Here is a 17,181-nt window from a genome sequence, read left to right on the forward strand (position 1 = left end):
GGCTTTCTCATAGTCCACAAACGCTAAGCATAGTGGCTGGTTATACTCGTGAGTCTTCTGTATAACCTGCCGCAGCGTATGGATGTGGTCTATGGTACTAAAGCCTTTTCGGAACCGGCTTGTTCGGGAGGCTGGAAGTCGTCGAACCTATTAGCGAGACGATTCGTAATGACTCTCGAGAACAATTTGTAAACGTGGCTTAACAGCGAGATGGGTCTGTAATTCTTCAGCAAGGTGTTGTCACCTTTTTTAAAGAACAGAACCACCACGCTCCTATGCCACGCCTCAGGCGTCGTGCCCTCGTGAATGACGGAATTGAACAATCGCTGAAGGACTTTAAGTATCGGTTTTCCACCCGCTTTCAGGAGTTCTGCTGTGATTCCGTCCTCACCTGGCGCCTTATTGTTCTTCAGTTGTTTGAGTGCCACACTAATCTCGTATAGGCTGACGTCCGGGATATCTTCGGTATAGTGTCGGGTCAACTTGGCTCTGGGGTCTTTAGCCAAGTTGTCAACAGGCTGCTGAGTAGTCGTGTATAGCTGTCCATAGAACTTCTCGACCTCACTTAATAACTCGGGCTTGGAAGAAATCAGATTACCGTGCTCGGTCTTCAAACGCGTCAGCTGCGTCTGTCCAATAGACAGATCTCTGGCGAAAACTTTTGAGCCTCGATTGTTTTCAATCGCAACGCGATAGTAACAGTATGAAAATATTGATAACCACCACTAGGCACTCTCTTAGACCATTATTAATGGTCTAAGGGCACTCTGTCGTCAAACGATATTACATATTATAGAATACAGAACCCTCTTTGAGTGCCCTATTTTTTAGCTTCCTTTTTAGAACTGGATTCGGACGAGCCATATATGAAGCGTAAGATGCTAAGGGACGACATTCTGACCGTAATTATATCAAAAACTACATCAAAGAAGCAGTCATGAGGCTATTGATATTTTTAATATTCATTACTTCGCAGATAACATATATTTTTACATCAAGTAAGTTTTTTGGTTTAATTTTCGCTATATTATCATTATTTGTCTGCTTAAATATATCATAATTAAAAAATCTTAGTAGTTCTTTCACCGGTACAATATCATATAAATATTTACCTGTTTTTATTATACTTGTGGAGAAATCGCATCTCAAGGGCATTTCTTGTTCCCGTTGGCATACTTTCAAAATAAATAGGTGATTTTTTTGCTAAAAGCTTATTCAGTTTACTGAATCCTTCCTCCTTGAATAGTATAGATTAGTCTAGCCTTCTTTAGAAGGCTAGACTAATCTATACTAATCTATACTAGTATTATAAAGCTGAAGAGTTTGTTTGTTTGTTTGACTGAAGGCGCTAATCTCAGGTACTACTGGTCCGATTGGAAAAATTCTTTCTGTGTTAGCCCATTTCTCGAGGAAGGCTATAGGCTATATATTATCCCCGTATTCCTACGGGAACAGGAACCACGCGGGTAAAACCGCGCGGCGTCAGGTAGTCTCTAAATATTTCTGATCAGTTTATAAATAAAATATTAATTCCCTAATTTTTCATGGCCCTAATTTCATAAATGATGGGTTGCTACGTGCATACAAATAAAATTAAATTCTAGTTTTCTATGAAACGAATAATGTCTACCAAGGTTACTATAAAAATATTTGAAAATTCTGAAGCAGTACAGGCGTGTTAACGTAACAAGCGTCATTATAAAATCGAAAATCGGTTTATTTTAAGTTAGTTTAGTTTGTGCTTATCACTTTTGCAATGTCAACTTTGACTATCATATTTGTATTTGAGGCTAGGTACTACCCAACTACTACTGGTTCAGAAGACAAGTTCTGCTGAGAAGAACAATAACCCCAACAGTTTTAGGTATGTTTTAAATCGTCAGATGTTAAAATGCATAATATTAACCAATTTGATGCGCTTGTTGAGTATTACATGTTTATCGATTATTATTTTTACTTATATGGATTGTCCTAATCGTACATAATCTATATAAAGGGTTCATACTTAGTGGAGATACGTCATCGTAAAAATACAAGGTAGGTATTTTCTCTAATTTGCCATTTTCGACCATATCCCCAAATTCCTTTATATTGTCTTAGAAACTAGAACTACGAAAACATTACGAGTAGATTGTATGTCGAAAAAATATAAGCCAATTGAAATATATTTAAATACATTCGGATAATTCCTTTGTTGACAAAATAATTACACGATTCAAGAACCGGTTTTAGAATGTCGATTCTTGCAGTCTGACTGTACATACTTGTTTAAGAAACAAGTAAAATTAATCATTAAAGTAAACTTCCGTGGGTAACGCTTAAGTACTTGATTTTCTTGTCAAGATTTATAATCCTTACTTCGATTTATTATTATTGTTCAATTCTTGTCGGAATACCACAAAGGGCAGAAATAATAATTATATTTTATTATATTAATATGTAAAAGTATTAAACTGTAAGAAATGAGTATAAGTAATAATATCACGTAAAATATACGTGAGTTAATAAAAATATAATAATAGTTGAAAGATCGATTTTATGATTTTTGGTAGGTATGGGAACAGTTTGTGTCATTTTTACCCCCAATTTTTAGTGACAGATGGCAAAACAAAATTTGTCGGGCTAGCTAGTTTGTAATATAATATTACGTAATATTTTTTACAGGTCTGTGTTCCTGTGAAAATCGATATGCCAGCCCTCGGCTAGAAGGTTTGTGACTAAACATTTCTTATATTTTATTTATTTCTTAATAACCGTAAAAAGTTTTACTATCATTAAATACACCCCTTAGCCTCAGAGAGCAGGTAAGCTGTGGTCCCAGATCGATCATTATCATTACCATCTCATTAAAATGGTTAGAGTTAAACAAACCCATATTAGATCAGATTGGTGAACCAAAATCCATCTCCTATAAGAATAGCGGTTTTGACCAAAACGGGTTGGTATTAATAATTTGAAAGTATTTTTAACCGACTTAAAAAAAGGAGGAGGTTCTCAATTCGACCGCATAACTTCATCATTTTTTAACCAATTTTTAAAATTCTTTTTTAGCTTGAAAGAGTGTATACTTCCAGATTGGTCCTATTTAATTTTCATGAAAATCGGTTGAGTGATTTTGTGTTTAAATGAAAATAACGAAATTGCCCGTAATTGCTGGGACACACTAAAAACAGAAAAATAACAAAAAAAATTATGCGGCTTCAAAATCACAAAAATAAACTAAAGAGCTAAAAATAATATTGTACGTGCTACCTTCTGATCACTTTGAAGGCGGTGCCACAGTGATGCATTAACAAAAGCCGATTAAATCATAAAGTTTTAGGATTTAAAGCCAGTTCCTTCCCGTAGTTCTTTTAGAAACCGCTTTAATTAATATGTCACTAGCTAGGCACGCCTTTAAAGTGTTCAGAAGGTAGCACATGATGTTATTTTTTGCATTTTAGTTTATTTTGTGATTTTGAAGTCGGTTAATTTTTTTTTTAATTTTTTTTATACTAATGTTTAATTGTTTTTCAGATTTACACCTTGATAAGTGTAGACTGGAGGACTCGGCGTGCATGGTCAATGCTTTCCAAAAAGGCGTTGCGACCTTCAGCAAAGGTTTGCCAGAATGGGGAGTGGCGGCCATGGATGTCATGGAGTTCGATGAACCCGTGCAAATTGATATTGCCGGTCTATCGCTTTGTTTCAATGACGGCCGGTTAAAAGGATTGGAAAACATTATCATAAAAAATATCGAGTAAGTTTTTCATTTGTCTCGTCTATTTTTTATGCATTGCTGCATAAACGTCTATGTCGGGGCAGGAGAGATACAGAACAAGTTTTAATTTTATATCTACTCAAAAATATTAATATATATTAATAAAAAATAAAATGTCGACATATAATGTTTTCGATGTGACTATAAATTTTATTTCTATCTCTTTCTGTCCAGCTCTTACTGAAGAAAGAGAAAGTTAGGGATGAATTCGAAGCTTTCACTACAGTTATCGGTATCGAAGAAGCTCCTCATAACAAAGACTACTGCTTTCCGGGTTCCGTAGTCCACACGCGCTTATTTAATCTACGGAACCCTACACTGCGCGTGGCTCGACACGCATTTGGGTAGGTTTTATTATATTATAATAATATTATTTCTTTTAGATGGGACGCAAATAATCACACTATTTATGTTGAGTACAATGCACCATCGTTGGTACTGACAGGGAAATATTTGGCAGATGGGCAAGTTTTGTTACTGCCCATCGTGGGTGATGGCGATATGAAGGTGAAACTGAGTAAGTATTTGAATCAATTAATTACTTCCCATATCAAATTATTACGTCTCAAACTAATCTATTAACTGCGTTGGAGAGTTGAAATTGCTTTGACTTCATAATTAAAATTAATTTTAATCCTATAGGAACGGTAGATAATCATATATATCTTTAAGGTGTTGACAAACCCAATTATAGGAGCAGTTCGGCTCCTATAATTGGACCTGTCAACACCTTAAATTTAACGAATATTTTTTTTAAATAAAAAAATTAATCTTTTATGTTTTCATACAAAGTAATTCAAATAATTTCGACTACCCATGTAACACACGGCTTTATCTATCCTTGCATTTAAAAATACGTAATAATAAATGTTGCAACCGGCACTCCGCGCTTCACTAGTAAGCTACTTCATGATATTTATCAATGAATGAAGTTTGGCTAGGTCATAATTTATGGATGCGATATAAGGGATATAATTTAAGATCTATTTATGTATTATTTTCAAAAGAAATATTTATCCTTAGACATTTTTAATTAATTTTTCAACCCTAGAGTTATGGGAAATACTCCCAAGCATCCTTTCTAATTTATATTGACCCAAAAATATTTTTTTTTGTCTGTATGTATTGGCCGTATATTCATTGACCGGACATCACGCTGAAACTACTGGATGAATTCAAGTGAAACTTAGCACGATTTGAGACCATAATACGGAAAAAATTGTAGAACGCTTGGTATTGCAAACATTAAATGTAAAGGGGGTGAAACAGGGGTTGAGAGTTTGTACTCCCAAAAAAATACTAAAAATAATGTCATTCAAGATTTTTAACAATTTTTAACTTGTCGTTATTTTTCTTATAGAAAATACGGATGTGAATGTACTGATTTTCCTTGATGTGTACAAGAGAAGCGATAAGACGTACGTTTCTATAAAGAACTACAAATATGATTTCAATGTTGGACTTGGTCGATACAATCTGACCAATCTCTTTAACGGAGACAAAGAACTTGGTAAGTAGAAACAAAATGACGATTTAAACTTTATTTATATGTTTAATTGGTATTTGTTATATACTCTATTATAATGTTTAGGTAACAATTATAATACAATCCTAAGAAAGTCATAAAAAACATGTTTGTGTTAGCAACAATCAAAATTTATTTTCATGTTATTTTATATTATTAAGCGCTTTATTAATTGATTATGAAACACGGCTAAAATTCACGTGATATAAGGTCGGAGTATGCCCGGCTAGTTTTGAACCCATACGGGGCCCTTAGTCATGAGCTGGTTCTTGCAACGCGGTACGATCCAAACAGCTGTTCCATAATTTTCTTGGATCGTGCCGCGTTGCAAGAACCAACTCATGACTAAAGGCCCCGTATGGGTTCGAAACTAGTCGGGCATTCTAAGGCATGTACCTCCAAAACAATTATGTGCATTTTGAGAAATATCATGTGCTGTATAGTTATAAGCGTATGACGTCTATACGCTTATACGATAATTTTTGTTTACAGGCAACACTGTATTAAAACTAATGAACGATAACTGGCAACAAATTGCCCTTCAATTTGCAAGACCAGTGATGGATACTGTGGCGAATCAAATCTTCAGAAATGTCGACCGGTTCCTGGCCTATGCACCTTTGGAAGACATATCTCTTTCATTTAAATAAAACGTTAAATATAACTTCCTTTTTCTAGAAAAGTTTTTTATTTTAATATTACCGAAATTTCCTATTCCCCTTCTACTAAACAAGAAGCTCGTGTAGTGTGGGGGTGGAAGAAACCCTTTTTGTGAGTTGTGGAGAAATCCTCTAGGGTATATCACCGTGGGGAGGCGTGGAGGTCATGTGGACTCTTGCCGACTAAAACCTCAAGAAACTCCAAGTCACCGCTTCGCAGCGAAGAATGGGCATGGACTGGAACCAGAGCAAGCCATAAAATAAAAAAAGGGTTAAAACCCTAGATCACATATCTAAAGTCTGGTTCATTATTCATAAAGGCGCTAGTCCCTCCACACTAGAATGGACCAAATCCAGGCAATGTAAATTCTTAAAATGACCCGGTTTGTGAACCAACTTACAGCTTCGTGGTAACACAGTTGCACTAAAAAGATCATCAAATTTATAATTATGCGAAAACCAACTTCCAAACCAGGATCTCACGCCGAACGAGCTTAATCTATACCTAACAAGAACAAAAGGGCATAAATGATATAAAATTATGTTAATAATATCTCTTTGTTGATAGCGACTGTTGTGTGAGTAGGGTAAGGAATTAATCAACGTCCATATTCCACGAGAGGGTATAGGGGTTAATGTCAGACAAAGTGAAGGGCTTTATTAAGGATTAGTCTAGTTTTAATGTTATAATCAAAACGTTCTAGGTTTTATTCCCAGATCTGGTCAATTTCATCATAATCATCATCATTCTCAACTGAGAGACGAAGGGCTTATTAATAGTCTGAGATCTAGTGGTAGACTGTCCTACCGTCAATACTTATTACTTCTTTACAATGACAATCTGCGGCGAGCCTTAAATATAATTTTTGAATTAAAGTGATAAGTATGAGCCTTATTTTATAATTTAATTAAAAAATATACAGCATCTGCCCTTAGAGGAAATAACTAAAAATCATTTTTTTTATTCACCTATGTTGATGGCCTATTAAAAATGCTGGCCAAATAAAAATTTCTCTTTATAGGAGAGGCGATATGGAGTTTCTAGTCACAACGCTGTTCCACGCGTGTTGGCGCGCTTAGAATGACAATGTTTAGCAATCACTATATCATTTCACACGGCAATGGTAAAGACCAAGATCGACTACTTAGCATACTCTTCGTTCAATGGAGTTACACCACAAACTTTCCAACTCAAAGCTGAGAATTTTAGTAAGAAACAAAATATCAATATTTCAGGACTTTGCGTGATCTGAAGTTACAAGTTTTTTGGTCGGTTAAAAAATTACAACCTCAGTGTTTATTTTTATTTACCATCATCATCATCATTATTATCATCATATCAGCTGATGGACGTCCACTGCATGACAGGAGTCTTTTGTAGGGACTTCTAAATATCACTATCCTAAGCCGCCTGCATCTAGCGAATCCTTGCCACTTGCTTGATGCACCTGGCGGGGGGATTGACCAATACTACGTTTTCTAGTGTAAGGTCGCCATTCTTTTTAACCGACTTCAAAAAGGAGGAGGTTCTCAATTCGGTCGGTATTTTTTTTTTTTTTTTTTTTTTTTTATGTATGTACACCGATTACTCAAAGACGCCTGGACCGATTTTAAAAATTATTTTTTTGTTTGAAACGGTATAGTCCCCATTTGGTCCCATTGCCATCATGTCAAGATCTGATGATGGAATCCTGGAGAAATTGAGGGGAACTTTCGAAAATTATATGGGTGTCTAGTGTGTTCGTAAACTTTTCCATTTAGTACTTTAAGCACTACAATTTCATGAAGGTTTGAAATCGATCTGATGATGGAGTCATAAAACAGACGAGAGAACTCCTCGGCGATTTACAGCAGTTACCTTGTGTTTGGGCTTGATTAATTTGTATTAATGAGAACTTTCCACATAGATAGGTTGTGACTGTCAATTAGGGGTTTGGTGATGAAGATCAAGGACAATTAAGGGAACTCCTTAACAGTTTACAGTAACTACCTTGTGTTTGGCCTTAATTAATTCGTATTGCTGAGAACTTTCTACCTAGATGAGTTGTGTCTGTTATTAGAGGTCTGATGATGAAGACCAAGGTCAATTAAGGGAACCCCTTAACGGTTTACGGTAGCTACCTTGTGCTTGGGCTTGATTAATTTGTATTGCTGAGAATTTTGTACCAAGATGGGTTGTGACTGTCATTGGGGAGATGAAATTTTACACTAAAAATGGAAAAATAATAAAAATTTTAATAAAAAAAATACAACCGACTTCAAAACCTAAAAACGTACCCACTAAACTAAAAAGCGAAAAATAACATCATAATATGTTCTACCTGCTGATCAGTATGAAGGTGGATAAGATCGGTGCTTAGCCGGTGTTGCCTTAATTTAAGCCATTTCTGACAGGACCACAAGAAACAACACTGACTGCAAAATCTAAATCTATAAGATATTCTTACATGGCTTGAATTAATACATCACCGGCTTAGCACCGCCTTCATACTGATCAGCAGGTAGAACATATTATGATGTTATTTTTCGCTTTTTAGTTTAGTGGGTACGTTTTTAGGTTTTGAAGTCGGTTGTATTTTTTTTATTAAAATTTTTTTTTTTTTTTTTATTCTTTACAAGTTAGCCCTTGACTACAATCTCATGACGCAATCTAAGAACTAAATCGCTTGGCGGTGCGTCTTTGTCGGTAGGGTGGTAACTAGCCACGGCCAAAGCCTCCCACCAGCCAGACCTGGACCAATTAAGAAAATCTCAACCGACCCAGCTGGGGATCGAACCCAGGACCACCGTCTTGTTAATACACCGCGCACACCACTGCGCCACGGAGGCCGTCAAAATTTCAAAATTCCAGCACATTAGGACTCCAACGTCCATCGGCTCTTCGAACTATGTGCCCCGCCCAATGCTTCACGACTTCTTGAGCAATGTCGGTCACAATGGTTCTTTTGCGGATCACCTCATTTATTTATTTACACAAAGAAAGATAGTCAAATCAAGTGCTAACCTTGTTTCAGAATTGTTATTCCTGTGTATTCACGCTACACGCTAATCACTGACACTAGTCCACATAAAATCTACACCGGTATTTATTTTTCGAATATCGAAATTGTATTCAATTGTCAGTTTATTTAAAACTCATAACTCGGTAAACAAACGAATAACAATTATACAAAACGGTCGCAAAACTCGATTATGGTAAAATCGAAATTGCAACAATGGAAATTTATAAACTAACTAGGTGAGCGGTAAATGGAGGAAGTACGGTAACAAATTCATAAATTCCATCAACGACTTCATTTACATTGTTGATCTTATAAAGTCATTCTTCCTTAAGTATTTAATTAAACGGTTTCTAAGACTGAGTCTGAAATGAATTTAAATTTCCATTTCAACTTAGTCTTAACAATGTTAAGCAATAATTTAATTGTAAATCATTATCATCATCATCATCATCCTCTTCCAGATGAAGATATGGAGCTTAGACCCACCACACTGATCCAATTCTCTCAAGACTCTGCATCGACCTTTATCAGATATTAATTCGATAGGAAACAACGAAATAACTGTCTATGTACGAGTATGTATGGTCATGCGACTAACTGTCTTAATGTTGGACTGCTATTTGAGGATTTATTAGAAAAACCTAAAGGAGTGTGGATTTCATCCTACTCCTAACAAGTTAGCCCGCTTCCATCTTAGATTGCATCATCTTACCATCAGGTGAGATTGTAGTCAAGGGCTAACTTGTAGGGAATAAAATAAAAAAAAAAAAACGTGTGCGACTCGGGATCCTCGCCAGAAGAAATTACTAATTGCTTTATTAAAATCTAATTAATTATTGAATTAAAAAAACTAAGAATCCTCTATTGTCAAAGAACTGTTGAAGAATATTTTGATAGCAACAATGTAACTTTTATCATTTATTAAAAAGTGCATAACTAGTGTAAAGTAAATAGAGCCCTGATAGGCCAGTTGACCTCTGCCTTCAATTCCGGAGGGTGTAGGTTTGAATCCGGTCCATCCGGTGGGGGCATGCACTTCCAACTTTTTAGTTATGTGCATTTTAAGAAATTAAATATCACGTGCCTCAAACGGCGAAGGAAAAACATCGTGAGGAAATCTGCATAACTGAGAATTTTCTCTACATGTGTGAAGTCTGCCAATATGTACCTATTGGGCCAGCGTGGTGGACAATTGGCCTAACGCCTCTCATTCTGAGAAGAGACTTGTGCTCAGCAGTGAGCCGATTATGGGTTGATAATGAATGAATAATAAAAAATAATTTCAGAATAGTTTTTGGTCGTAAAATCAGTCCATCACATATAGTCTGGCAAGTTCGTTGATAACACTCCCATGATATGCGGGCAACAGGGGAAAAGACTGCACGAGTGTGAAATCGTGCGTGCGGGTAAGTGACGTGCATCAGTCGTTTTTCATTCATCGCTACACGCCCCCCAGCCCGCGCACAACTTCGGGAATGTTACGAACGAAGTTGCCAAGCTATAGGCTAATCACTGGACCAACGAGGTATATAGGCTTGTCGAATGTCTAGTACATACAAGTCACTAAAGTTTTCTCACACAAACAAGGGAGATTATAAACAATAATATATTAATTCATGATCTCATTGAGGCTTCACTTGGCATACTAAGGATAAGTAAGGAGCTCTTATCTTAACAGAGGCTGATTTGCATAAAATAATTATAAGGTACGACTTATGAGGCTGGGACTGCTCTCGTATGTTTAATTTAAAACACAACACATTTCTCCATTACATATCACAAAGCTAAGTCATAATATTATTATGATAAACATATCGAGAGAGTCGATGTTATATAGTCTGTTTTTCAAAATATCTGAAGAAGTTTTACTTTAGTTATGGTATAAAATTTTTATTTACAGAATAAACAATTTAGTCTTAGCTAATATTGTAAAGAGGCATGTAAAATTTAATCTTTCGTTTATTCGTTACACCATTGACCGATTTTAAAAATTCTTATAACTTATTAATTTATTTATTTGCACTTCTTCCCTATCCTTACCTTACACTACCATACTCCTACCCCTACCCCTACCCTACCCCTACCCTACCTCTACTCTACCCCTACCCTACCCTACCCTACAACTACCCTACCACTACCATACCCCTACCCTATCCCATAAACCGTTTTGGAGGAGTTCAAGTTCGAATACCGCGACACGAGAATTTTATATATTAGATAAAACTAGAAAGTCCACTAGAAAGCTTCGAGCGCGGCTCACTAAGATACTCTGGGTACTAACTGAACTTATAAAAAATTAAATGAAATGAAAATTTATTGTTTAACAAAGTTTACATTTCTAATCTTCTGTTAAGTAAGTACTAGAACTGTATCAAAATCTACGAGTACCTGTAGAGATCTACGAGAGCACAGAACATTGATTTTGTATTTCTTCTTGTATACATATAATAAAAACATATACAAATTAAAGTGATGATAAAACATTTACCAAGAAAGACAGAAGAATAATGGATGGTTAAATTCATAATTCTAATAGATAATTAAATTTGAAAGTGATTTTGTTAATTAGTCTCAAAAGGTGTGGCAATCTGACAATACACAGAGTTAATGTATAAAAAAGTACAAGCAAACATTGGGGGTCGATCCAATTAAATTTTGAAATATAACCTCAGATCGGGCGATTACTTCGCATAATTAATTTACGCGCGAAATTCGGACAGTTTAATTTTCCTACTCTTCCAACTTTTCTCATTATTCAAGGGGGTACCACATAACAAATTATTTGTCAGTGCCCGTAGAAAGGCTGAGTGGAAATTTCAGGATGGACCTTGATAAATTTTGTGACCATCCATATATGTTTTCCTAGCTGATGCCGCGCGGTTTCACTCGCGTGGTTCTCGTTTCCCTAGGAGTACGGGGATAATATTATATAGCTTAGCCTTCCCCGAGAAATGGGCTATCTAAAACTAAAAGAATTTTTCAAATTGGATCAGTAGTTCCTGAGATTAGCGCGTTCAATCAAACAAACTCTTCAGCTTTATATTAGTATAGATTAGTATAGATATCCGTATAGATACATCGTTTGAGACACGTGATATTTAATTTCGTGTGACGTGATAGCCCAGTGGATTTGACCTCTGCCTTCGATTCGGAGGGAGTAGGTTTGAATCCGGTTCAGCGCATGCACCTTCAACTTTTCAGTTATTTGAATTTGAAAATAAATATCACATGTCTGAAACTTCAGAAGATAGTATCGGAATAATATAATGTAGCACAATGTGATTGTTGAACAGTGAAAAAATAAAACTGCCTTGTTACAATTTTCGTTTATCTTGTTATTGTTATTGATACATGTTTCTATCCCTGTTGGCTAATCATACTAAGAGTATAATCGAGTAAAAAAGTGATAAAAATATATATAAATTTTCATAAATTAGGGAGTCCCATTAAGTTGACTTCTGGAAAATTATAATAATTTCACGTAGCCTGCTACGGACAAAGATTTGCTATGACATCCTATTATAAACGCGAAAGTTAGTATGGATGTTTGTTACTCTACGCCGCTACTACTGGAGCGATTTAGCTGAAATTTGGAATGGTAACAGATTTTACTCTGGATTAACACATAGGCTACTTTTCACCCCGGATAAATCTATGGTTCCCGCGGTAGGTATTTGTGAAAAACTGAATTCCACGCGGACGGAATCGCGGACGTCCGCTTGTTTTTTTAATATTATTGTTGTTCAATGAAAACCAATATGTAGGCGTATTTGCTTTCACATTTTATAAGGCGCGTTTCTTAATATCTATGTGTTAAACATGACGAATAAATATTTTTTAATTATAAATAGAAAACTAGCGGAAGTGCTGCTTCCACGCGCGTAGAACCCGTTTCCGTTTGAATACGGGGATAAAATATAGACAATGTTACTATCTGATAATATAGCTTTTCATTGGTGTAACGATTTTCAAATTTAGCGTCTTAACCGTGATATAGCGTAACAAACAAACAAGCAAATGCACTTTCGCTTTAATAATAATCTTATAAAATATTGATGTATGGATATCTACAATTTAATCACTTACTTTAAATAATATTAAAACAAAATATCATGAGTTTTGGTTTACGATTTGGGACGGGGATATGGGTATAAAAAGATTACAATAACTCATGACAATGGTACAGGGCCGGACCGTCCATACGGCGAACGGAGCGGTCGCTCCAGGCGCCAAATCCTAGGGGGCGCCGAAATGGTAAAGACAAAATCGAAAAGAAATTTATTTCTTTTCGATTGTCTATATTTAAAGCGAAGAGATGAACGCGACGTGCGTGAATTTACTTCTAATAGAGGCGTCTTTCTTTACCTATGGTGCAGGGAGTGCGTTGATTTTAACCCGGATATATACAGGTAATAGAGGGTGATGATTGCACCCGGGCGCTACGTGAGCTAGAGAGTCTTTACCTATAGTGCAGGGGGTGCGTTACACCCGGGTGTCGCGATCTCAGGGGCGCCAAAGCGCCACTCGCTGCGCGGGTTCTATAGGTACTAGGGGGCGCTAGGGTGATGATTGCACCCGGGCGCTACGTGAGCTAGAGTCTTTACCTGTAGTGCATGGGGTGCTTTACACCCGGGTGTCGCGATCTCAGGGGCGCCCAAGCGCCACTCGCCGCGCGGGTTCTATAGGTACTAGGGGGCGCTAGGGTGATGATTGCACCCGGGCACTACGTGATCGAAAGACGGTACTGTGCCTGATTTTCAATTGGTCTGAGTATGGTCAAAATCTTTGCATTCCATAATTTCATAGCCTAAGTAAACCAGGAAACTACAAAGCTATAATTTTTTAGTTAATTTATTTTTCAACTTTATTTAGAGCTCAATACACTTATTTTGTTGGCCTGGAAACATTTCTATACCAGCTATTTTTTTTCTTTAAACTCTTAGAAAATGCATAGACCACTTTCATAAAAATTTTGAACTGGTTAAGTGCTTTTTCTAGCTTCGGAAATAGATAAAAGTCTGATGGAGACGAGACTATATCATATAAATATGGTGGTAAGGTAAGAATTCTAAATTATACTGATGAATTTCTGCTATTCTTTTAACAAACGTTTCACACGTTTGTTAAAAGCATAGCAGAAACTCGCAAATTATCCTGATGAAACAAAACTTTTCTTCTCAATGACCATGGCCATTTTTCTTTAATTTGTCCTCTGAAACATCGCAGCAGATTTCACTACTAGCAGAGTTTATATTTACGCCTTTTTTAGTAATTCACCATAATTACATCCCGCGAATCTCAAAAAACTAAGGCCATTACTTTTCCAACACGCAAAACCGCTTCTGCCTTTTTGGAACATTTGATCCTGATCGTGTTCACTTTTTAGACTGTACTTTTGTTTCTGGAGTAAAGTAATATACTCAGGTTTTACCCTTGGTCACAAAACATACAAAAAAGTACTGCCTCAAACAACTCCAAGCAGTTGCGAAAATTCGTCATCGATCGCGTATTTGTTCAACTCAAAGAAGCCAAGGCGACTATGTGATGTTTGCCTTCTGTTGAGATGCCAATCAATAGTGTCAGCTATCTTCCTAAAAGTCAATCTATCTATCTATCTATCTATCTTCTGTCTTCTATCTATCTATACTATAATAAAAGAGTGGAAATCGAGTGTCTGTACTTTGCCCAAATTTAACTAAAATCAAGTTAGGGCAATTAGAAATGAGCAATTGAATACGAAAACATTTTTTTTTAATTTTCTTGTCTGTCTGTCTGTCTGTCTGTCTGTCTGTCTGTCTGTCTGTCTGTCTGTCTGTCTGTCCTTCTGTCTGTATGTTCGCGCTATTCTCTGGTTCTACTGAACGGATTTTGATGCGGTTTTCACAAATAGATTAAGCATTGTCCAGGGCAACATATAAGCTTTGTTTCATTAAGATCGGATATATAGCAAAAAACGCGAACTTTATTCTATACCGGCCTTCGGCCGGGGGTTTGTAATAGGACTTCCGACTGTGACTATGGCTGGGCATTTTACCTAAGCGCAAAAAACGCGCAGCCTTCGGCCGCGCACTTTATTCTACACCGGCCTCCGGCCGGGGGTTTGTTATAGGGCTTCTGACTGTGACTATGGCTGGGCATTTTACCCAAGCGCATAAAACGCGCGGCCTTCGGCCGCGAACTTTATTTTGCCCCAGCCTTCGGCCAGGGGTTTGTAATAGGGCTTTCGACTGTGGCCATGGCTGGGCATTTTACCCAAGCGCAAAAAACGCGCGGCCTTCGGCCGCGAACTTTATTCTACATCGACCTATATGTATGATATATATTATATACGAAGACCCTAATTCACCTTCAGTTTTTAACATGACTTCATAAATGTTATTTTTTTGCTAAACCTTTCTTCTTCAAGTTCTTCATTGCAGTGATTAAGTTTATTATTAAGATTAAGATACTCGATTTTTTTTTCATGTTAAAAAATACGAGTACCTAGTCACGATTTGTTTGACGGGATCGCGTGGGGAACGTAACGAATGCAAATGAATGCATAAAATTTTATTCTATTAATATAGCTATATATTGAGTAATGTAGCTTTAACATGAGGGTAATTTAAAAAAAAAATAATAAAAAAGAACAACCGATCTCAAAATCATAAAAAAGTTTCCATTAAATCAAAAGCGAAACATAACATCGTATGTGCTACCTTCTGATCAGTTTGAAGGCGGTACCAAGTTAGTTATCTGAAAGAAGTATCTGAAAATCCAGTTAAAATCTTTATGATTTAAACGGCTTGAATCGAATCGAAATCGAACGGTCGAATTGAGAAACCGCCTCCTTTTTTGAAGTCGGTTAAAAATTCCGATATATGTTAGACTATGAACTTTTCAAACGTCCCTAGTATATAATGTTAGGAGCAAACAGGAAAGGCGCCATAATTGGATCTCGCTCCATTCTAAAATTTACCTCGGTCCGGCGCTGCAATGGTAACATGGCCAAAACGGTTAAAGTTAGTGTCAACTCGAGTTATCACAAAGCTTTATTTTGTGATATAAATCCTACCACTCGCCAGAACCAACATTATGTAACTGAAAATCTCAGGAACGAAAGAGATGAGTTCGTTAGAGCTTGGGAGTTTTAGCTTAGTTATATGATAAAGTCACTTTCAAATTTTGTTATCGCAGAGTAATGTCTTTTTATTTTCTAAAATATTTATTTAATCACGATATTTGTGGCCATTCCACCATAGTTTCAGATTTTCTTTTTAACAGGAGTTGATCCGATCCGCATTAAGCGCAATCAGCTGGATTAATTTTTGTGTTTATATAATGCTACTGATTACTGTTGTACTGAGTTTATTAAAATTTCCATTGTGGGATTATTTATAAATATTTCCAATTATTTGGAACGTTTCGCAACCAGGCCAAAACTATGGTTGAATCTGTCCAGGCAATACGATGATTATGATTATGAATTTTAAACATGTTTTAAAACCTTCGTAATTCGTTCTTTAGCACTATTCTTATAATCAATTTCTAGTTGATGAATTTGTGTCTTTGATTCTTACTGAGTTTTTAAGATATCCATTTTTCAAACAAGTTTCCAAATCTTCTGAAGTATTTTTAAAGTGATCGAATAAACAAATGTTCATTCATCAATTAATAAACTAAGTTCCATTCATCAAAACATCAGTGAATCTGCTAAGTGTTAGGCGCTTCAAATAATTTCTAAATTGGAACACTAGTGAATTTTCCAAGTGTTTTGTATGAAATATTTTAAAGTCCTAATTCCGAAGACAAGTAAATAAAGTCTTTTGCGTATAAAACATTTTTCATACGCAAAAGACTTTGCAGTCTGCATTTTACCGAATACTAGTGAATTTACTAAGTCTTTTTGGGGTTCAATGTTTATTGTGTTTATTGTATCACTGTTCACTTTACCTATAGTTTATCCGGCTATCAAACAGGATCAATAATCACTCACCGCGAAATAACACACTGCACAACTTTTTCGTGTAAAACTTTTATTATGAATAATTTATGTGGCCATAATTATACAACTAGGTGAAAATCATCATCATCTTAGCGCGATACAATATTGGTTCAAATGGTAATAACGCCATCTAGTATGCCACTCGGCAACTATATTTACAAGGTCTGAACACAAGGTAAAGTTAAACAATAACGATTATAAAAAAATTTAATACTCTAGCAATGAAGAGGTTTGGTAAAGCAAAATTCATT

The 17,181-nt window shown here is 36.1% G+C and overlaps 1 protein-coding gene across 3 annotated transcripts in view; it reads left to right on the plus strand.

Moving 5' to 3' along the window:
* The first annotated feature begins 884 nt into the window (after positions 1-884).
* The window catches only part of LOC112043107 (circadian clock-controlled protein daywake), a 42,470-nt gene continuing 26,173 nt past the window's right edge, over positions 885-17,181 (plus strand). Inside the window, exons 1-6 of one of the 3 annotated variants that reach the window (XM_052885101.1) lie at positions 885-998; positions 2,665-2,709; positions 3,517-3,739; positions 4,144-4,277; positions 5,121-5,270; positions 5,778-5,939. In XM_052885101.1, coding sequence (XP_052741061.1) covers positions 938-998; positions 2,665-2,709; positions 3,517-3,739; positions 4,144-4,277; positions 5,121-5,270; positions 5,778-5,935 — 771 coding nt within the window. In that variant the 5' untranslated portion in view covers positions 885-937 and the 3' untranslated portion in view covers positions 5,936-5,939. Of the gene's footprint in view, positions 999-2,523; positions 2,549-2,664; positions 2,710-3,516; positions 3,740-4,143; positions 4,278-5,120; positions 5,271-5,777; positions 5,963-17,181 lie in introns of those variants that run through there. The other 2 variants (XM_024078385.2, XM_052885102.1) reach the window with 2 other exon arrangements.

This window comes from Bicyclus anynana, chromosome 13 (genome assembly GCF_947172395.1).
Source record: "Bicyclus anynana chromosome 13, ilBicAnyn1.1, whole genome shotgun sequence".
NCBI classification, from domain to species: domain Eukaryota; kingdom Metazoa; phylum Arthropoda; class Insecta; order Lepidoptera; family Nymphalidae; genus Bicyclus; species Bicyclus anynana.